The sequence below is a fragment of the Lipotes vexillifer genome, unplaced genomic scaffold (genome assembly GCF_000442215.2).
Source record: "Lipotes vexillifer unplaced genomic scaffold, Lipotes_vexillifer_v1.1 scaffold1359, whole genome shotgun sequence".
Taxonomy (NCBI): domain Eukaryota; kingdom Metazoa; phylum Chordata; class Mammalia; order Artiodactyla; family Lipotidae; genus Lipotes; species Lipotes vexillifer.
Window position 1 is genome coordinate 732,695 of NW_006771596.1, and position 22,656 is coordinate 755,350.

The window sequence follows — 22,656 nt, forward strand, 5'->3', positions numbered from 1 at the left end:
ACATGACACACCTAAAGAAAGCACCAAACCCTGTCTGGACCTGAAAATCACCTGGTGACCTGAAAATAAAGATTTCCCTGAACTGAAGCAGACGACATCCGATGAGCCAGCTTTCCAAAGATATTCAGACTAGGCCTGTTGGAATTTTGTCACCAAACCTTTGATTACATAAGGCTTCAGATAATCTCTATCATTTAGGATCTTGGTAACACACGGACTTCAGATGAAAAGTGCCTAAGAGTTGTCCCTCCTACCCCTCCTTGTTACTTAAATATGACCTCAATAGATCTCCAGTCTGTGCACTTTCCCTCTGATGTGGGACACTACACCCAGGAAAGGTCCTTCCTTGTATTGAGGGACAAAAAGAGCCTGAAACTGGAAAGCCTGACTCAGATTAGTGATGCTTTCAGAGAAACGTCTTGATTTAAAAGGGAAGTGTAAAAACATTAATAAACAGAGACCTCAAGAGCTGGGAGACCAGAAGGGGGAGGGCTCATGCCCTGTGATGGTAGCAGAGCCCAGCAGAAGGAAAGATCTCCTCTTCGTTCCTGACGAGGACTGGCCAGTGAGAAGCCATGGGCTCTTGTTTACTGTAGCCTTCCCAAATCCCTTTTCCCCTCTGTAAAAGCGTTTTCCTTTACATTTTTGCTGGGGACTTGCACATGGCTTGCCACGGTTGCAGACCCATTCTCTGCTGATCCTGAATAAACCTGTTTTTGTTGGAGAAATAACTGGAAGTCTATTTGTCTTAGGTCCACATCCCCCACCCTCACCAGCACCCCCGTAGCTGACCTCTGGGCAGAACCAATGCCCATGCTCCCCGGTCACCCACACCAGCAACACGTTCAGAAAATACAGCTTAGTTTGTTCCACATGCTCATTTCATGACAGCTTGAACTGGGTGTATGTGGGGGGCTGGTGGTCCACACAGACAGGGCTCCCATTTGGGAGGGGTGAGGACTTGGGGCAGCAGTGCATCTTCCACCTGGAAACATTCAGGGACCGGAACACCCACAGCGTCTGGCTCAAATGGCACCCTCCATTTCCAGAGAGCGGAAGTGGGGGCCAGCTAATAGGATCAGGCGTTTCTCTGCTGGGGGGGAAGGTACTCAAGGCCCAAGAGTCTGAAGACGTCTTCCTCTGAAGCCACGTGGAGAAAGGTCTTCTGCAACAGAGTGCAAGCATGAGTGCTTGGGAGCCACTCCACCACCGCGGCAGCTTCCCGGAGACAGGTGTGGCGAGGAGATGGAAGGGCAGGCAGAGCCCAGCCCCGCGGTGGGGTGCTTCTTGAGGGCCCTGTGGGTCCCAGGCTGGAGGGCCCTGGGGCCGATGCAGACTGTGGGCCGGGCAGAGAGCCGTTTTCCCCACCCAGGCCTCCCGTCCCAGCAACACACCTGCCCCGGATCAGACAGACCACGGCTGTTCAGCCAGAGCCCTCCCGGCTCTCCTTCCAGCTGAAGCGGCGTGGCTCCCGCTCGAAACGCTGGGGGAAGAGTGACTGCCTCAGCAGGGCCACCAACCCCAGACCCCAGGGTGGCCGCAGCAGCACACTCCCTACCTTGGAGCCAGTCCAGCCGAGTAGAGCAGAGGGGAACTGGCTGATGGGGGTGACCACCAGGTGGTCAGGGTGGGGCAGGGCCTCTGGGTGCCGCTACAGCATCCCCTGGGGGTTGTGGCAGGTGGAAAATGCAGAAAGTCCCCTTGAAGGCATCCATGGTGTGGCTCTGCCAGGGCAGGTGGGTGGGGTCGTCTGCCTGCCGGCTGCACTGGTGCTGGCGGTACAGGACAAGGTCCTAGGGGAGAGCAGACATGGCCAGGCACCGCCATGTGGGGCTGGGACAGGAGCCAGGATCCTGGCAGGACCGTCAGCGCGGGGAGCAGGGAGCCCCTCACCTGCTTCTTCAGGCAGCACATCACTCTGTGCAGCAGCCCTGCCTCTCGGCCCTCCTGGGGGTGGGTGATGAGGAAGTCCATGTCATGGCCCTGAGGGGGCCAGTCTGACTCTCAGCCTCCGTGTTCTCCCGAGTCCCTTCAGTGAGGGAAGGCCCACATCAGTGGTCCCGCCTCAGACACCTTCACTGGGAAGGGCCTGGAGCTGAGCCGGAGGGCATGTGGAGCCCCCTGACTTCCAGAAGCTGCCGGTCAGCGTGACCGTGGCCCCAGGAAGGGCCTGCCCCATGGCTGCCTCCACCACCTGCTGCAGGGTCTCCACATCTGACCGCAGGATCGGGGTGCTCAGGTCCTGGTGGTGCTGGAGTCCTGTGGGCAGCACAGCTCTCCTGACCTGCCCAGCCCGGCACTCTCTAGCTGTCTCCCACTACCCCCTCTTCTCCCTTAAATATCAAAAGCTTATTTTGAAATAACTGTAGGCTCACATACAGCTGAAGGAAATAACAGAGGTCCCCTGTGCCCTCTGCCCAGTTCCCCCCAGCGGTAACATCTTGCAGAACTACTGTAAGTCACACCAGAATTCTGATGTTGACACAATCAAGATATAGACTATCCCTTTCAACGCCTCGGTTTTCCCATCCATAAAACGGGGCCAGGAGGTGATAAAGAGATGGGAAGATAGCTCTGCCGCTTAACAACACCTCGCTCTAGCCCGCGCCCACCTCCTCCCCTGTCAGAGGGGTCACTGGGCCTTCCACACACACAGTTAGGAGAGGTTTACGTGCGGGAATAAACGGCCGCGGCCAGGATGCCCGCTCAGTAAGCGCTGCGGGCCTCTCCTGCGGGGAGAGAACACTGAACGGAACCGACGGATGCCACCATCACGCTCCACCGGACGCACGGCTCTGTGGTCTCACTGCCTGCTGACCGGCCAGGAGACTCTCCCAGGACCCTCAGCTGGCCTCCCCTCCCCCAGCCCCCGGTAAGATGTTCAAAGAGGCAACGAGTGCTGGGCTGTGGGGCTCCTTCAGCAGGGTCCCAGATCCAGGCCACATGGGGAGAACGGAGAGTCTGCTCAACACCTGCGACCTGCTGGCCTCACGCCAAGGAGCTCACGGGATCCCATGCTTTATAGAGAACATAATTCAGGCTCAGAGAAGTCAAGACTCAGGGCCACGGTCTCCTACCTAGTAAGCAGCAGAGATGGGACTCAAACCCAGGACTGACAAACTGTCAAGTTCACATTCTCTCCAACGCTTGGCGCCACCTCCCACTAGAAGGCTCCTCACTGAGCCTCTCCCCGCTGAGCACAGGTCCCCACGCCATCAGCCAGTGGGCCAAGGCGCCAAGCAGCACACAAGCAAGTGTGCCCAGGGCCCGGGCTGCTCTGACATGCCCTCCCCTCTACGGAATCAGGAGTAAGGGGTACGTGCCTGGTCCAGGTCCAAGTCTAACCAGAAAGTCCTGAATGTCACGGCAGCTACTCTGACCATTATCGTTCACTGAGAAGGGGCTGCACCAGGTCCTGACTCCACTGGGTCAGGAAGCCCACCAAATAAAGATGCCCGTCTTCACACTCACCCCGTTCCCTGACACAAAGGCAGCCACGAGCACATGCCATGCGTCAGAGCTAAGGGCTCCGTGGTGTGGGAGGCTTTCAGGCACAGGTGCTTTGGGGAAGCCCAGGGCCCAGCGCTCCCAGAGGGCTCACCTGCTCTCTGCTGCTGGGTCAGTCTCTGGGGTTGCTCTCGGAGGTCGTCCAGCGTCCGCAGCCCCTCCCGGTACCACCGGTCAGCGGTCCTTACCCCGACCCCAAAGATCTGAGTGAAGAGCTGTTCGGAGGATGAGCACAGCACACTTGGTCCAGGAGCAAGCTCTTACAGCGAGATGCAGATGACGACATTGATCTGTGCAAGGCGTGTCCCAGGACAGCACCACTGCTCCGTTACACAAGTGGCCTCATTAAGTCATCGTCTGGCCAGGCAAGTGGCATCCCCACTCACATTCTTCAAGTTTAAGCAACCTGCTCAAGGCCACACAGCGAGTGCACAGGCAGGACTCAAACCCCGAGCCTGGCCTACACAGCCCACCCTCACAGGGGACGGTAGGGAAAGACCCCACGTGCTCCCTCCCCAGGCCTCGGTCCCCTCCTCAAGCAGGGTCTCTCCCCAGAACTTGTACAGTTCTAGCCTATGATTCCAACACCACCAAAGTAGGCGTCCTGACAGTCCGTCCATTCACTGGGAAAACCATATCATCCCACCCAACAGCAGCTGGGACTTATTACTGTGGCTCTGCCTCTTAACAGGCAGCAAAAAAGAGCAGTTAACAGCCAGGGGGTTGTTTTAGCAGGATCTGGAAGGAACAGGTTAGGGCTGGCTGGGGCTCTGTTCCAGGTTCAAACACGACAATTGCCACTGCCTGGCCACGGGTCAGCAGAGACGTCCAGGCCAGTGGAAACTAACTATGCTGCTGGAGCTGACCTCTCGTGGGGTGGCCAGCTGCCCTCACATGGGTATCCCACACACAGGGTGGGCGCTAGCAACTCACCTGTTTCTTCCTTGACTATAGCTCGTTGGACAGGGGTGGGCACTTGCCCTAGGCCAGCCCTTCCCCGGGGACTTCTGAAACAGAAGAGCAGGCCCAGGGGAGGAAGAACAGCTGGGTGGCACTCGTGTCCCTGAGCCCCACTTCCTGCAGACCAGCTGTAGCCTGCCCTTTTGGGACTGTGCTGGCCATCCTTCCCTAGATCCCCTGAACCAAGAGCATGAACTGGATGGGAAAGATGCTGAGAATAACCTAATCATGTTGTTTATAACAGTAAACTTCTAACTGTTCACGTACTTCTCTCCTGGCCTGGATGCCTTCTGGGACTCAGGGGTACCCCAGAGGAGGTAGCAGATGGCTCTGCCCTCTCTTAGCGTTTCTCCAGCCACTAATTCCTGTGCTGCCTCCACAACCCTGAGCCTCCCGCCCCCCCGTCCTTCACACAGGGCTCCTCTCCCTTTTTGAAGCCCCCCGTTCCCTGACCAGTCGCTGATCTGACAACCTCCAGCCACAAAACCGGGGTGTCTGAGGGGCCCGACCGAGGCATCCACAAGAGCTCTCGCGGCTCCGTTATCAGACCGGAAATGGGCAGGACCAGCGGGAAGGTGTGCCGTGGACACAGGCAGGACGCCACCAAGAAAATGAGTATGTGAGATCACAAAGGTGGAGACCCTGCGAGGGTGAGCAGCCCCACAGATTTAACAGTCCCCGTGGCACCCGGAAAAAGGATCTGTTTTGTTCAGTATGCTCTGTGTAAAAGGCCAGAGCATGTGATATACTTGAGAATATACCATCAATAGTCAAATAAGAACAGATGGTGCCGAGTGATCTAGAAAATTCCCTGTGCTCAAAACAAGCTTCTCGTCTGCCTCCATTTAGCTGCCTCGTGTATATCGGGTGTCGGCTGAGCTGCCAGTTCCTCAGTGAGACCTTCTCTGACCCTGGGGGGGACCCACCACCCCCGCTTGCCACCTGACATGGCGTGAACCGAGGAGGACCGTTGAGCTCCGTGCCCCTGCCGGGGGCTTCCCTGCATACCTTCATGGCCTGGTACCTCTCCAAGAGCCGGACTCTCTCCACCTCCTCACACACTCCGCGTTCCAGCAGCTCCTGTGGGAGAAGACAAAGCCTGACTGGAAAGAGGAGAGCTGGGGACCCAAGGCCCAGCAGGGGGGCTTTGTGGGAGCAGAATCTCGGGGGACTTGGAAATGAAGACTGTGCCCAGGGAGCCTCCAAGCTCCTAGGGCGGGGAACGTGGGCCACCTCTCAGATAAATAACAAGCCCCGGATACGTAAACAACTGCTTTTAAAACATAGGTGAATTCAACAAGACTTCATTTAAAAGCATAAGCGAATTCAGAAGTATCTTTTCCATCGTGATACATTCGGTCAGCGGTAAGGGTACAAAAGGACAACTTCACATTTGGGTCCTCAAATACTTCGCATTGTAAAAAGAGGTGTGCATGCTCAGGAGTCCTCTTCCACCACCCTGGACAGTCTGAGCTGATCAAAGTGGTGCCAGCTACCAGCCTGCCAGGCTCCCGGCAGCTCCCTTGGCTGAATCCCCTCAGTCCCCCTAGGGCAGGTGCTGTGGCCCCAATTTACACGTGAGGAATCTGAGTGAAGAGGGTGGCTGGCTGCAGCTGGGCTCTGAGCCACCAAGCCACCCGCCCTCGCCAGGCCCTGAGGCCCCCTCGCCTCCTCCCCACCCCGCCCTGCTAAGTGCGGGGAGCACCAACCTGGACGACCCTGCACGAGTGTTCTCCAAAGTGGGCCAGGCCACGCAGCTGGCTCAGGGCCGTGACCAGGCTGGGAAGGGCCTTGAGCGCTGAGGCCGCTCTGTACAAGGAGAGTTGGCGGCCCTCACTGCCGGCGAAGCCCGCGGCCTCCGCCAGCATCTCCAGAGCCTCCTGCAGGGAGGGGCCCTTGGGGAGGGTCAGGGATGGTGGGGTACCTCACCCCACCCCTCCCTCCAAGGCTGGGACACGGGAGGGCCCGGGGAAGCAGGGGACCCAGGGCTCACCGAGAGGCCGGCGTTGTGGTACGTGAGGGGTGTGGGCCGCTGGCAGGCACAGGACAGCCTCCATGCTGGGCGTGGCGGCCCCTTCCCACACACAGCCACCTGGGGAAGGGCAATATACAGGCCGCTTCGAGGCTGCAGGGTGGGCAGGGGCCAAGGAAGCTCCCCGGAGCCCTGCCTCTCCTGGGTGGTCAACTAGGGCTCTCGGGACAGAAGGGGCTGACTCTCAGAGGGCAAAACTGCCAGAGGCACGGGGCAGAGGCGGTATCGCCCTGCAGAGGCCAGAGCGGCAGGAGTGGCACCACCTGCCACTGCACATGCTGTATACAAGTGGGCTGGGGTGCCTATCATCCCCACTTCACAGACGGGGACACCGAGGCCTCGTGGCTCAGAGGCAGAGTCAGGATCTGAATGCGGGTAGCCCTGCTCTGAGCCCACACTTGCAGCCCCCAGCTATGCTCACCCAGGAAGGACTGAGGTGGGCAGAGGCCATGAACCTCACAGCACCCCGAGGACGGCCTCCTGCTGGCCTCACTTGGGGTCACAGTCTCATCCACTTGGTAAGCGAAAAAAGGCCTAAAGATGCTAAAAATAAGTGGATCTCAAGAGAGTTTGCACCAATGGTGAGAGGAGAAGCGGGAACGGCCTGGCTTCCCAGGGCCCCTTGGTGGTCTGGGCTGAGCCTTCACCGCCCACCTCATGTGCAGGACACTGAGGCACCGCTGCCGTGTCATCTGGTGTCACCTGTCCCAGCTGAGCTCCGGCCTGCGCTGGCGCCTTCTCTGGGGCCCCACCCTCATCCTTCACCCAGCTCACCTCCAGGCAGTGCCAGCACCCCACAGGGACAGGCTGCCCAGCCGCCATGCTCTCCGTGAACCAGCTTACGTCTAAGAGCACTGGGCGGGTGCATCCTGGGTGAAGGGCCACTGTCCTGCGCTCCTGCTGGCAGACGGCCTCCTCTGCTGAGGTCCCCTCCATCATGACGTGTGTCACCTCTGAGCTGGGCGGAGGGAAAAGGAAGTGAGGTCCAGAGCCCTTTCCCAGACCTGCCATTCTTCCTGCTGCACTCCATGCCTCCAGGCCTTTGCTGTTACTATCCCCTCTGCCTGGTGACCACCACCTATTCATTCTTCAGAAAGACCTCCCAGCCACTCCTCCTGGCAGACAAACATCTCCACCACTCCAGCATCTGCAGAGCTGTGTGCGGTTCTCGGCTCTAGCTATGATGACAAGACCAACCCTTTTTTGTGTTAACTTGTCTGTCTCCCTCTCCCTGCAACCCCAGAGGAAGGAGAGGCCAGGGGTACAGAGGCCAGGACCAGGAGGGGGTCTTCATCAAAGTGCTGGAGACAGACCGCTTGGGTTTGAACCTCAGCTCTGCCACACACTTGCTGTGTGCCCTTGGGCACATCACTTATCTCTGTACTTTGATTGCATCATCCACAGAGCAGAGATAATAACATATCTACTTTGCAGGGTTGCTGTAAAGATTAAATGAGCTAATAAGCAAAACGGCTTAGATAGTGCCCAGTACACTCTAGGCTGTGGTCATCATCCTCTCCTGAGTGGGTCTGCTGCACCCCTGGGAATGGTTAACTAAGCTTCAGGGGGACTGGCCCCTGATTCACGCTCTTTCAACTTCAAAACCATGGCAACCCTCCTCCCTTACTTTCAGCATTGCTTCTGTAGTGGTTTTGGTTTTGTTTGGTTTTATTCTACTCTTTGAGCCTCACTCAAGTCACTTTCTCAGCCCTGAGGAGAGAAATCAGTTTAGCTAACAGGACAAGATGAATTCACCTAAGGAAGGGCTGTTAACCACCGCTACACTCACATGGCCCTTTATAAAGCCTCCGGTATACATTCTCCCCTTGTCCTACAGAAACACTCCTGGCCCTAACTGCTAACACCTTTTACAAAAGAGGAAATTGACAGGAAGGCTATATGACCATGAAGTGCCAGGGCTAACTTGGAATCCAAACACCTCAGGTGCCCCTCCGCTCCGGGGTCAGCTGCGTGGGAGTCGTTTCAGATCTCAATATCCTCAGCAGTTAAGGAAACACCATACGTGAATGTAGCTGGTCAGCTGCAAAGTTCCGAGCACGGGCATCTGTGCTCAGGCCATCACGCCACTCAGCAGCATCCCCCGGCCCACCCGGCGCGACGGCATGGCGATACCTATACGGGCGTGCCACGTTCCCCGGTGAGGCGAGGCCGTGGGCGCCGGACCCGCCCCGCGCCCCTCGGAAAGGTCGGCCCTAGGAAGGTGGCCTCGCCTAGCGGCGGGCTTCGCCACGACCGCGCACCTGTAGGCGTCCAGGACGCGGAAGCCCTTGGAGAGAGCCAGGCGTGTGAGGAAGGCCCGGCGGTTGCGGCCCATGCGTGGCTCAGCCAGGTAGACAGTGACCCCACGGAAGCGTGCCGCGGAGGAGAGAGCGGTGTCCGGGGGCCCGACCCGCGCTCGCCGCCGTTTTGGTAGCTTTCGTCCCCTGGCCGCGGGCGGCGCCCGGTGAAGGCAGAGGGAAACTGGACAGAAGCCGGAAGGAAGGCGGGCGGAAGGCGGGCGGAAGCCGCACGGAAGCCGGAAGCCAGCGGGCGGAAGCCAGCGGGCGGAAGCCGACTGGAAGGGGAAGTGGCGCCCGGCCACTCAAAGAGGCAGGCCGCGCCCCATGCAAATTAAGTCTCTGGGCGGATTTCGTCCCCAGGGTCGTTTGGAGCGAGGTAGTGGTCCCGAGGTTCCACCTGATTGGGTGTTCCGGCCTCTCAGAGCCAGAGGCCCCGCCTCTATGCAAATACAACCAGAGCACACGCCTTTTATTTAAATTACACTCGCGGAAAGTCCCGTCCCATCCTTGGGACCACCCGGGAGGAGAGACTGGGGTAGAGGGTAGGGGGGTTGGGTAAAGCGGGCAGGAGCTGGGAGGGAGGAGGCGGAGGTTAGGAAAGTCGTCCTCGGAGGCTAAGAGGGGAGATCGAGGTGGGGGTATCCGGGGATCCGTCCTCAGCGCGTGGGGGGAGGGGGATGTTAGTGGTGGGTCCTTGGCGGGTAGGAGGGGGATCCGTTCTCAGCCGGAGAGGAGTATCCGCCCCAGCCCCTGCTATTCGCCCGCTCCGACTGTGTCGGGCTGGACCGATGGGCCCCGGAAACCTGGCGGCGCGGGGCCCCTGGATCACGGGCCCGGGCAGATGCGCGAGTGAGCGTGCTGGTGGAGCGACCGCTTCAAACCCCTGGAACGGGTTTTCAGTCTTTCTCAATTGAATGGCGTTAAGGACGACTGGCCGGCCATTTGGAAAAATGGAAGTTGGATCCCTCCCTTACTGTTTAACACCAAAATAAAATCCAGATGGATCAAATATTAAAATCTAAAAAAGAAAACAAAATGTACTGGGGAGTCGATGAATGTTTTTATGGTCTAAAGTATCACAATAAACCTGGAGACACTAAAGGAAAAGAATGATAAACTTGAAGACATACAAATTTAAAATGTATTTAAACATTAAAAGGCAAACCAGGGGAAGAGTGTGACACATTTTGAATTTAAATCTAATTCCTGTAATTATGAAATTGTCCACGGATTAATAAGGAAAAGACGACAAGCAAGAACACCAGTAGGCAATTTACAGAGGAAATGCTACTCAAAACATATCCGATTCCCTGACTCGTCCAATCAGGGAAGGGCAAACTTAAATGAGAGTATCTTCACTTATCGCATTATCCGACATTTACAAAATTGATCACACATGAGGGAACTGGCAGATTGTAGGAGGGACTTTTTGGAAGCCAATTTAGCAACCATAGCCAACAAAATGAAAACAAAAATCTCACCCAGCAATTCCTTTTCCAAGATTGGTATTGTGTTGAATCCCTAGACCAGGTTGGGAAAGCTGACATCTTGACAACATCGAGTCTTCCTGTATGTCTCTCATATTTTCAGACACTACGCTTTGGAATCTCTTTGTTATGCTATGTGATCTCCTCAGTCTTCCCTGCCTGTGGCACAGGGCTGAAGCAGGCTGGTGCCTCAGCCCAGGCCTCCTCTCAGCCTCCACACCAGCTCCCGACCTGCCCTCCTGGGCCCAGGACACACACTCTGGCTGGGAGGCCTGGGATGTGGCCCCTCTCTCATTTCCTGTGCTCGTTTCTCCTCCTGCCATCTGGGAAGGGGGAGCTCCCAGGCTCTCTCTCCGTGTTCCCCATCTGTGGGTTCTGCCTTTCCTCAGAGAGCAGCAGCCTATCCCCTGAAACAATTTCCATTCTTCTTGATGGCCTCTGTCTCCATCCCAGGCACCTGGGTTCTCTCTTGGGGCTGCAGAGGCAGCTTTTTTTTTTTTTGCGGTACACGGGCCTCTCACCGCTGTGGCCCCTCCCGTTGCGGAGCACAGGCTCCGGACGCGCAGGCTCGGGAGCCATGGCTCACGGGCCCAGCTGCTCCGCGGCATGTGGGATCGGACCGGGGCACGAACCCGTGTCCCCTGCAACGGCAGGCGGACTCCCAACCACTGCGCCACCAGGGAAGCCCCAGAGGCAGCTTTTAATGACCCATCATGCCTGAATACTTAAAACACTGGGCAACTTGCAAAAATGAGGATTTCCACAGGCCCAGGGACGTTTTGTGAGGGGTGATCCTCAGTGCCCACTGAGTGGAGGCCTGGGCACAGGTGGGCAAAGCCACAGCATCGATGGTTGGCGTGCTCCTCTCCTCCCCTCCCTGGACCACCAGGTCACTGTCCATCCAGCTGGGAAGCGGAGACCTCAGCCCTCTATCGCCAATAAACCTGGCTTGGGGTTCCCAGATTTCTAAGTCCCCAGCCCCCTGCTGCCCACGCTGAGACCACCCCCCAAAAAAAGTCAGAGGCTGCACAGGTGATCTCCTGGCTGGGCCCTCTCAGCGGCCCTGAGGGTTGCAGTCCTCCCTTGTGTTCTGCACTGTGCTTTCTCATGCTGTGTTTTGGAATAGTTTTACCCAGATGTATGAGCTTGCATTTTTCCAAGATGAATCTCATCTAGCTATTTCCTGTTCCCACTTCCAGTTCAGAAGAGGCCCCTGGGGGTGATTTTTCAGTCCTCATGACCTTCATAAAACCTCCCCATGGAGCACCATCTTTGAAGTCCGCTTCAGTGCTGTTGGCGCCTGTCCTTGGCCTGTGGGGCCGGGACTCTGCCTGGCTCTGAGGCCCAACCCCCCACTGTTTCCCGTCTCCTGTGGGTTACTTGCCAGCTGCATTCCAGAGGGTGTGCGGTCAGCCTACTGATGCTGTCGGACTGGAGCTCCTGAGGACCACTGGCCCAAAGTTCTGGCCTCTAGTGCCATTCCCTGGACCTTCCTGAGCTACCCACTGCATCACTGTGGGTTTGGGCTATCTGGTGCATCAGTCTGCCCAGGCTGACAGAACAAAATACCACAGACAGGGCAACCTAAACAAAAGAAACATTTCTTATTGTTCTAGAGGCCGGAAATCCAGGATTAAGGTGCTGGCAGGCAGCTTTCATTCTGAGGCCTTCTCTCTTGGCTTGTAGGCGGCCACCGTCTCTCTGTGTGCCTACACGATCTCTTTGTGTGCTCGTGGAGAGGGAGAAAAAGAGATCGCTTCCTCTTCTTATAAGGCCACCAGTCGTATCAAATTAGGACCACACCCCTGTGACATCATTTAACCTTATTACTCCTAAAAGGCCTTTCTCCAAATACAGTCACATTGGGCGTTAGGGCTGCAACATATGAATCTGAGGAAACACAATTCAGTTCATAGCACCTGGTGTATTTGGTCCTGTGCTGCTGTAACAAATTACCACAAACTGGGGGCTTGAAACAACAGAAATTTATTCTTGTAGTTCTGAAGCCTGGAATTCTAAGATCAAGGTGTTAGCAGGGCCGTGTTCCCTCTGAAAGCGCTAGGGGAAGATCCTTCCCACCTCCTCTAGCTCCTAGTGGCTCCTGGTATTCCTGGGCTTGCGGCCGCATCCCTCCGATCTCTGCCCCATCCCCAATGGCTGCCTTCCCTCTGTCCCTTCCCCTTTTCTTATATATATATATTTTTAATTTTTTAATTTTTAATTTATTTTTACTTTCTGGCCATGCTGCGTGGCATGCGGGATCTTGGTTCCCCAGCCAGGTTCGAACCCATGCCCCCTGCAGTGGAAGCACAGAGTCTTAACCACTGGACCACCAGGGAAGTGCCCCCCCACCTTTTCTTATAAAGGCACCAGTCATTGAATTTAAGGCCCACCCTTAATTCAGGATGACCTCATCATGAAATTCTTAATTACCTCTGCAAAGACCCTTATTCCAAATATGGTCACAGTGTGAGGTTCCTCATGGGCATGAATTTGGTGGGGGGGGCACCATTCAATCCACTACCCTGAGTCCACACCTCCGACCCAGGCTCAGCCCTGGACTCTGCTGACAGGTTCCATGGCCCATCATGGATCTCTGCAAAAATCCATCAGAGCTGCAGGATGTAGTTTCTGATAGGAATAGATGTGCTCGTGCCAGGGACTGTGGCTTGCCATGGGCCTGCCAGGTTATGTGACCAAAGGAGATGCTTTATTTTTGAGAAACTATACTGTCTTTTAAGGAAAACGTGGGTCCCTTTGCTTGCTGGATGGTGTCTAAGTCTGGTCGGGCAGCTATAATGAATACCACAGATTGGGTGACTTGAAAAAAACAGACATTAACTTCTCACAGTTCTGGAGGCTGGACATGTGGAATCAGGGTGCTGGCTGATTCAGTGTTGGTGAGGGCCCGCTACCAAGCTGCAGATTTTTCACTGTATCCTCATATGTCAGAGGGGGTGAGACATGGTGCCTCTTTTATAAGGGCACTAATATCAGCTATGAGGGCCCCATCCTCATGACCTAATCACCTCCAGAAGACCCCACCTCCTAACACTAGCACCTTGGGCATCAGGATTCCAACATGTGGATTTGGGGGAGGGGAGGGACACAAACAGATGGGCTCTGTGTAGGAAGGAGGTGGGGGGATTGGAGGCCTGGGGCAAGATCTGGAGTGGGAAGACTGGGCCAAGAGGTAGAGAAGAATCCCTGACTCCCTCCCACTATGGGGACTTGGCCTAAGAATGATGGAAAAGAGATAGATGTGTCCTTAAAATGAAGGCTCTTAACATTCATTTGTCCAACGAGCCCTGACTCAGCATGGTTGGTAATCCCTAGGAGAAGGGCTAAGTGGTCTGGAAGAATTATGAGAAGAGGGATGTTTGCTGAACCAAACTCCATCACAAATTGACACAACTGTCTACCCTTTCCACCACAGGTAATTCCATTGATATTAAGGCAGAATATGACATGATTACATTCTTGAGTGAACAGACCCAATGTAATTTAGGTATTTTCCAATTTACTACTGTTATTGAAATAAAACACAGATATGACTGTGGGGAGTTCCAGCTTATCGGCTTCAAGGAGAGCCCTGGGCTGGAAAGTTTGGCTGAATGCCCAAGGTTGTCATGGACGGTGGCCCACGGGGTGGAGGGTATTGAGAGGCCAGATAGGGAGGCAGCAGCCTGCCCCAGGATATGGGGCAGGTCAAGGTCAGAGTCTGTCCTTCACTGGAGGAAAGTTGGGGGGGTTAACTCAGGAGGGTGTCCGTGGTCGGGGCCGCATGCAGATGGAAAAGGATGGAATCTGGGTATAGTGGGGCGGGGGGGGGATCCTAGTCAGTACAACTACTGACATTTATGGAGGGTTTGTTATAGGCCCATGCTCCCCAATTAGAGAAGCCACCGCAATGAGAAGCCCACGCACCGCAACGAAGAGTAGCCCCCGCTCGCTGCAACTAGAGAAAGGCCACGTGCAGCAGCGAAGAGCCAAAGGAGAAAAAAATTAATTAATTAATTAATTAATTTAAAAAGAAAAACGTGGTTGAGAGTTATCACTCATTACATAGGTTATGGTGGAGCGAGAGAGAGAGAGAGAGAGAGAGAGAGAGAGAGAGAGAGAGAGAGATTGAGAGGCAAGCAGAGAGAGTCCTTTCATTTAGAAGTACACAGTAAAATATTTCCTGGTGAAATCATATGATGTCTGGGATTTGCTTCAAAATCATGTCGAGGTGGAGGAAAGGGTGGGACACGGATGAAACAAGATGGGCCTTGAGTTGAGAACTTTGATGACAGAGGCGGAAAGTTCGGCATATCACCTCTCCACTTCTGGATATGTTTGAAATTTCAATAATAAAATGTTTTTTTTAAGCATGTGCACTTAAAATGAGAGCAGCGCTCTCTGCCAGGAGCAGTTCTAAGCACTTTACACGTGTCAGCTCATTGAGGCCCAGGACATTCCTGTCAGTGGATGACATCCATGTTCCCATCTTGCTGGGAAGGAGAGAGAGGCACAGAGAGGTCAAGTGACTTGCTGCAGTTTGCACAGCTGGTGAAGAGCAGCCTTGGGGTGCTGCCTTGGAAAAACACCCCTGTGTTCTTCTTTATTCTCACGTGACACTTCTGACACTAGATGTGTGGGGTTTCCACACCCAGCAATTCTCCAGCACCAGCTAGGTGTCCTAAGTTCAACCCAATTCTGACATTGACCAGAGTTAGTGCAGATCCCCCTGGCCCCGCCTCCACTTCAGATGCCAACACTGAGTCCAGGTTGTCACCTGTGCTTCTGACCAACTGGCCATAAGCTGGGGTTCCCATGAACCCCTTTCTCCAATTTGATAATTTGTTAGAACAGCTCATGGGACTCAGGAAAACAGTTTACCTACTAGATTACCAGCTTATTACAAAGGATATTGAAGGATATGAGTGAACCGCTAGATGAAAAAATAGACAGGGCAAGGTCCAGAAGGGTCTTGAGCACAGGAGCTTCTGTCCCCGTGGAGTTGGGGTGAGCCCCCATCATATGGATTTATTCACCAGCCAGAAGCTCTCTGAACCCCAGCTTTAGGGATTTTTATATAGCCAGCTTCATCACACAGGCATGATCGATCATTAACCCCATCTCCAGCTGGGCTGAAAGTTCCAAGCTCCTTATCATGGCTTGATCTTTCTGGTGACCAGCCCTGATCCTGAAGCCATCCAGGAACCCACTTAGAGTCACAGAATTAGAACAAAAGATCCTCCTTCCACCCAGTAAATTCCAAAGGATTTAGGAGCTCTGTGCCAGGAACCGAGGGCAGAGACTAATATATATTTTTTCTATCATTTCACAGATGTGACCCAAGGAGCCTAGCTCCATCACAGAACTCCTGGTCTATGTGCTTCCAAAACTCCCGGATGATTATGTCACAAACTGTTACTTGTTCTCTCTGGGGGATCAGACAGTTTGAAATTCAACAAAACTTATCATAATCAGTTTGTTATTTTGCCTACTTGTGTTCTCTAATCTTCCTGCAATGAGCACACACTGACTGCATAATAAAGAGATTTGTAACAAGAAGAGTTTTCTTTTGACCGTGCCACGTGGCTTACGGGATCTTAGTTCCCCAGCCAGGGACAGAACCCATGCCCGCTGCTGTGGAAGCTTGGAGTGCTAACCACTGGACCACCAGGGAAGTGCCAAAAAGAGTTTTTTTTTTGTTTGTTTGTTTTTTTCTTTGCGTTATGCGGGCCTCTCACTGTTGTGGCCTCTCCCATTTGCGGAGCACAGGCTCCGGACGCACAGGCCCAGCGGCCATGGCTCACGGGCCCAGCCGCTCCGCGGCATGCGGGATCCTCCCGAAACGGGGCACGAACCCGCGTCTCCTGCATCGGCAGGCGGACTCTCAAGCACTGCGCCACCAGGGAAGCCCCAAAAAGAGTTTTAGATAGACCTAGAACCAGCAGCAGTGAGGCCTGGTAGGGGTGCTTAGCCCAGGGCTCTTGACCGCAGGGGTGCAGGGGTGGGGTGGGAGTCACCCTGAGACTTCCCAGGCCCCACCCCTGTTTCCAATGGCTCACAGCTGGCAGGGTTTCAGACCCAGCAGCAAGGTCGGCAGGACCGCCGTGTGTCCACCCCGGCACAGGCACTCGGGGCCCACCTGCAAGCCCCGTGAGGAGCACAGGCTCATTTGGGGATGTGGCATCTCAAGGGGCAGGGGTTAGGGCAAAGTGGCCACCATCACATAACATCTGATCCTTTCATCAAACCTGGAAGGGGTGGGGTCGCTGTCCCACTCCCCACGCACTCCCTGGGTGCATCTGCCCTTCCCCTTCACCCCTCCGTCACTCCCACATCCACACAGCCAGGTTTACAGTCCCGGTTCTAGGACCGTGTGACCAGCTGTCTGAAGGGCAGGCCCCCATGCTGGTCTACCCCTCCTCTTCCTGTACCTACTTTCCTGTGGGCCTTCTTGGATTCCCACCCACAGGTTCCCAACCAGCAGCCTCGCTGGCTCCTCCGTCATCCACTGGGCCCAGGTCTTGCGGGTCCTGCCCCAGCATCTTCCCCCGCTTGGCATCCCTGCCCCTCATGACCCCTCTGCCCTCCCCATCTCCACTAGGCTGCACGAAGTCCCACTGCCCACAGCACAGAACCCAAGTGCAAGCTGGCTTCCAGGGGTCTGCTGACCTACCCAGGCCTCATGCTGCCCTCAGCCCCCTGCCCACACTGTGCCCATCCTGAGATCCCCTCGGCAGTTCCCCTACAGCAGGGTCTTCGTATGTCCAGTCCCCGCTCCTGGGTTACCATCCCCTCCCTACAGGGACTCACCCAGCTCATCCCACTCCCTCTTCCCTCCAGAAGCCTCTGCTGGTCCCCCGGTCTGGGTTGGGTCCCCTGCATGTCCTCCAGCCCACTGGCCCGGAGCATCTGTCTCCTCTGCTGGAGAGAAAGCTCCCAGGGCACGGGTCCTCCCTGTGTGGACTTGGGGTGGCCATGCCCACACATGGAGCCAGGCCACGGACGCTTTCTGGCCGGGCGAGTCTTCCTGGCACTACATGCGTGTATCCTATTCTTTTTTTTTTTTTTTTTTGTTTTTTTTTTTTTTTTGCAGTACGCGGGCCTCTCACTGTTGTGGCCTCTCCCGTTGCAGAGCACAGGCTCCGGACACGCAGGCTCAGCGGCCATGGTTCACGGGCCCAGCCGCTCCGCGGCACATGGGATCTTCCCAGACCGGGGCACAAACCCGTGTCCCTCACATCGGCAGGCGGACTCTCAACCACTGCGCCACCAGGGAAGCCCCACGTGTATCCTATTCTTACTGCCCTCAGCAAGTGCTTCTTACTAGGAGATGACCCTGTGCCCGAGGTGAGCCTGTGAGGCCCGGGGCTAGCTCGACTGAGCTTATACATCCCCGTGGGAGACCCTGAGGGCCGGCCTCGGAGGCCCATGAGATGGTGATCTCCCAGAATCCAGGTCTTTGGGGTTCTAGACATGGAGTCTGACCCCTTCTGTCTTTGGGACGGTGTTTGTGCAAAGAACTATCAGTGGATGATTTAAAAGGTGGGCAGGGGTCTGGGCCTATGGTGGGTGAGGGCTGCGTGGTGTGTACTGGGAGGGAACCGGTGCTGCAAAGGCCACCATGGAAGCAGGGGAGGAGGACGGCGATCCAGCCTGGAAGGAGGTCACGATGGGGCCTCTGGTGGCTCTGGGTGATCCCTGGGGCCTGGTGAGAGTGCCAGGTGCAGGAACAGTTCCCTGGGACTGAGCAAGTGGAAAAATGAGTGTGAACAACTTCTTTGAGAAGCTTGGCTCTTAGGAGGAACATCTGGATAGAGATGGCAGCTATGGGTTTCAACACTGAGAACTCTGGGCGCTGCAGTGGCCTTGGGGGCGTTCTGAAACTCCACGCTAATGGCAGGGGCTGTGGAGCGGGGGACGCACACCTGCTAGGGGTCCCCTTCCTCCTACAGAGCTGGTCAGCGCTTCTTGTTTTTGTTGGCTGGGCTTCTGGCTCAGGTCTGCAGACAAACATGCAAGAATGTGAATACCTTACACACAAACTGATTATAAAATGGCTAATACCACGATGTGTTTCTTATTCTTATACTTTCCTGGGATTTCAGCTTTCACACCTTCCTCTACCAGATGCTAGTTGTTTGTTTGTTTGTTTTAACACCTTTTGAAGATCTTAGTAATCTTACCAGACACAAAAGTGAAAATAATGTCAGCTGTAGCAAAGACTGTTAATTATTCCTCAGTATTTATTATCTCATTCTTCTTTGATAACAGAACTCACATTTAGCTGGCACAAGGCTGTCAGAAAAAAGACCACACTTCTCAGCTTCCCTTGCAGCTGGGTATGGCTGTGACTGAGTTCTGGCCAAGGCCAATGGAATGAACTTGGAGCTTCGTGTGAGCTCCTAGAAGAAGTTCTTAAAGGAAGAGATTGTGCTCTACTATGCCTTTCTACTGGCTGGGATGATGCAATGATGACTGGATCTCAAGCAGCTGTTTTGCATCATGAGATGGAAGCCAGATGCTGAGAATGGAGGAGCAACAAAATGAAAGGAAGGGGACTCTGAGCTGGTCTTTGTCTTTTGTTTGTTTGTTTGTTTGTTTTATTGTTGTTGTTGTTTGTGGTACGCAGGCCTCTCACTGTTGTGGCCTCTCCCATTGCGGAACACAGGCTCCGGACCCGCAAGCTCAGCGGCCATGGCTCACGGGACCAGTCGCTCCGTGGCATGTGGGATTTTCCCAGACCAGGGCACGAACCCGTGTCCCCTGCATCGGCAGGCGGACTCTCAACCACTGCACCACCAGAGAAGCCCTGGTCTTTGTCTTGAAGCTCACAGACAGGACCTGCAACAGTTATCGAGACTCCCTTGGTGCTCACTCACTGCCATTCTCTTCACCAGTGTCAGTACCACCCTCCACTCAGTTCTGACTAGCTCCAGGACTGTTGTCTGTCTCACAAGATTCTGTTACGGTATTTATCCTGTATTTAGTCATTTAACAGATATTTACTCAGGGCCTCTGTGGGCCAGAGAGCTGTAGTAGGAAATATCACAGCCCCTGATCCCTTGGTCTTGTGACGCTGGCACTGCTTGTAGGGAGACAGATAATAAACATCTGAGATAAGTGTTAGCTATTGCTGAGTAACCAACCACCCAGGTCAGCAGATTAAGACAATCACATTTATTAGCTCACCTGCCTGCCAGCTGCCTGGGCAGCTCTGCCCATCTGAGCCCAGATTGGCTGGTCTCGCTGGTCTCCCTCTTGTGTCCCACTGGCTGTGGCAGCCTGTTTTGCATGGTCTCAGCTTTGTTCCCTGTGGTCTTGTCCTCCAGCAGGACAGCCCAGGTGTGCTCTCATCATTCTGGAAGGTTGCGGGGAAGGGGAGAGAGGATGCTTCAAGTGTTTTTTCAAGCCTCTCCTTGGACCAAGTTTGTTCCTGTCCAACTGGCCAAAGCCATCACATGGCCAAGCCTGTAGTCAGAGTAGGAGGGGCCTACAAGGTTATAAGGCACAGGGCAAAGGGCATGGGCACAGGGAGGCCACTTAACTGGAGCCATTAGCACCATCAGTATAGCCCAATGGGTCAATATGTCAGAAATAAAGTAGGGGAGTGGGATGGTTTGTTTTGGCAGATATAGGAGAGGGCTGAAGTTTTATGAAGGGCAGCTGGGGATGCTTCAGTGAGAAGCTGGGAAGGACACTGCAGGCAGAAAGAACAGCAAATACGTCCCCTGAGGCAGGACGTGCCCACCTGTCGGTGGGATTTCTTCCCACTAAATCAGGAACGTGTTGTATTAGTCTGAGGGCGGGTGGGGGGGGCGCAGGGGAGGCTTTCTCAGGGGCTAATGCAGCACCTCATTCCCCAAAGTCCCTGTGGACAGGATGGACATCCCAGGCTTGTCACCTCCAGAGTCACATGCTTCACCCACCTTGAGGTCACAATGCACCTCAGGACAGGAAAATTTGTCCTTGGAGTGGCAGAGGGGTGCAGATGTTGGGGCACATGCTCATTTATGAGGCTGGCATCAAGTTTCCTGAGAAGATGAGCCCAGGGCCTACCCAGGCCTTGGGTCCTCTTCTGGCTCCGGGGGGAGGTGGCTGGTGCAGCCACACCTGGGCACACGGCTGACCCCTCCAGCAGCTGATTGGAATAAGGTATAGGGTGGAGTCCAGTTGCCTGGTCCAAGTCCCCTCTGGGAAATGCATCGAGCTGAACTCCAGGCTGAAGTTCTGGGGTATGGAGGGGTCTGGGTGAACAGTGAAGGCTGGGCTGCAGGGGAACGTGGTGGCCCTCTGTCCGACCAGGCACCTGTGGGATTGCCTGTCAGGGCTCAGCTGCTTTAGAGAGTGTATCAGTCAGGGTTCCCCAGAGAAACAGAACCCACAGGATACATATACATGTATAGAGAGAGACTTATTAGGAAGGATTGATTCACATGATTATGGAGGCTGCCATCTGCCGTCTGCAAGCTGGAGGCCCAGGGGAGCCAGTCGTGCAGTTCAATACAAACCCAAAGGCCTGAGAACTGAGAGAGCTGATGTCTGAGGGCAGGAGATGGACGTCCCAGCTCAAGCAGAGATTGGGGCTACCCACACTGGGGAGGGCCATCTGCTTTTCTCAGTCCACTGATTCAGATCAGCGACTCTTTTTCGGAAACAGCCTCACGGAAACACCCAGAAATAATGTTTCACTGTTGATCTGGGCATCCCTTAGCCCAGTCAAGGGACACACAAAAGGGGGGGCGCAGGCTTTCTCAGGGGCTAATGCAGCACCTCATTCCCCAAAGTCCCTGTGGACAGGATGGACATCCCAGGCTTGTCACCTCCAGAGTCACATGCTTCACCCACCTTGAGGTCACAATGCACCTCAGGACAGGAAAATTTGTCCTTGGAGTGGCAGAGGGGTGCAGATGTTGGGGCACATGCTCATTTATGAGGCTGGCATCAAGTTTCCTGAGAAGATGAGCCCAGGGCCTACCCAGGCCTTGGGTCCTCTTCTGGCTCCGGGGGGAGGTGGCTGGTGCAGCCACACCTGGGCACACGGCTGACCCCTCCAGCAGCTGATTGGAATAAGGTATAGGGTGGAGTCCAGTTGCCTGGTCCAAGTCCCCTCTGGGAAATGCATCGAGCTGAACTCCAGGCTGAAGTTCTGGGGTATGGAGGGGTCTGGGTGAACAGTGAAGGCTGGGCTGCAGGGGAACGTGGTGGCCCTCTGTCCGACCAGGCACCTGTGGGATTGCCTGTCAGGGCTCAGCTGCTTTAGAGAGTGTATCAGTCAGGGTTCCCCAGAGAAACAGAACCCACAGGATACATATACATGTATAGAGAGAGACTTATTAGGAAGGATTGATTCACATGATTATGGAGGCTGCCATCTGCCGTCTGCAAGCTGGAGGCCCAGGGGAGCCAGTCGTGCAGTTCAATACAAACCCAAAGGCCTGAGAACTGAGAGAGCTGATGTCTGAGGGCAGGAGATGGACGTCCCAGCTCAAGCAGAGATTGGGGCTACCCACACTGGGGAGGGCCATCTGCTTTTCTCAGTCCACTGATTCAGATCAGCGACTCTTTTTCGGAAACAGCCTCACGGAAACACCCAGAAATAATGTTTCACTGTTGATCTGGGCATCCCTTAGCCCAGTCAAGGGACACACAAAATTACTCATCACAGTGGGGTTTCTGATCTCTGCAGCCAAATGATCCTGCAGGACAGTGCTCAAACAGTGATTTCCTGGTACCGCCTCCACCAGGAGGGTTTTTTTTTTAATAATAAATTTATTTATTTTATTTTTGGCTGTGTTGGGTCTTTGTTGCTGCGCACGAGCTTTCTCTAGCTGCGGTGAGCAGGGGCCACTCTTCGTTGCAGTGCGCGGGCTTCTCATTGCAGTCGCTTCTCTTGTTGTGGAGCACAGGCTCTAGGTGCAGAGGCTTCAGTAGCTGTGGCTCGCGGATTCTAGAGCGCAGGCTCAGTAGTTGTGGCACATGAGTTTAGTTGCTCCGCGGCATGTGGGATCTTCCCGGACCAGGGCTCGAACCCGCGTCCCTTGCATTGACAGGCGGATTCTTAACCACTGCATCACCAGGGAAGCCCACCAGGAGGGTTTTAATCTTTGGGAATTTGATATTGGAAAAGTACTACTCAGTGTATTTTAATTATCATTTGCATACTTTTTCATGAGGTCAACATTTTTGCATATGTTTATTAAGGCATGCGGGATCTTTGTTCCCCGACCAGGGATCGAAACTGTAGCCCCTGCAGTGGAAGCGTGGAGTCTTAACCACTGGACCACTACGGAAGTCCCCACTTATGCTGCTTCTTTTGTGAATTGGCCTATATCTCGGGGCTCCCTTTTTTTTTTTTTTTTTTTTTTTTTTG

At 54.8% G+C, this 22,656-nt stretch overlaps 1 protein-coding gene across 1 annotated transcript in view; it reads right to left on the bottom strand.

Annotated features, from left to right (window-relative positions):
* Positions 1–1,078: 1,078 nt before the first annotated feature.
* Positions 1,079–22,656, bottom strand: part of POLM (DNA polymerase mu) — a 28,080-nt gene continuing 6,502 nt past the window's right edge. The window contains 13 exon segments of the mRNA XM_007447029.1: positions 1,079–1,165; positions 1,395–1,436; positions 1,439–1,483; positions 1,559–1,625; positions 1,627–1,793; positions 1,894–1,983; positions 2,090–2,259; positions 3,602–3,722; positions 5,476–5,547; positions 6,177–6,347; positions 6,461–6,559; positions 7,274–7,457; positions 8,761–9,074. Coding sequence (XP_007447091.1) covers positions 1,079–1,165; positions 1,395–1,436; positions 1,439–1,483; positions 1,559–1,625; positions 1,627–1,793; positions 1,894–1,983; positions 2,090–2,259; positions 3,602–3,722; positions 5,476–5,547; positions 6,177–6,347; positions 6,461–6,559; positions 7,274–7,457; positions 8,761–9,074 — 1,629 coding nt within the window.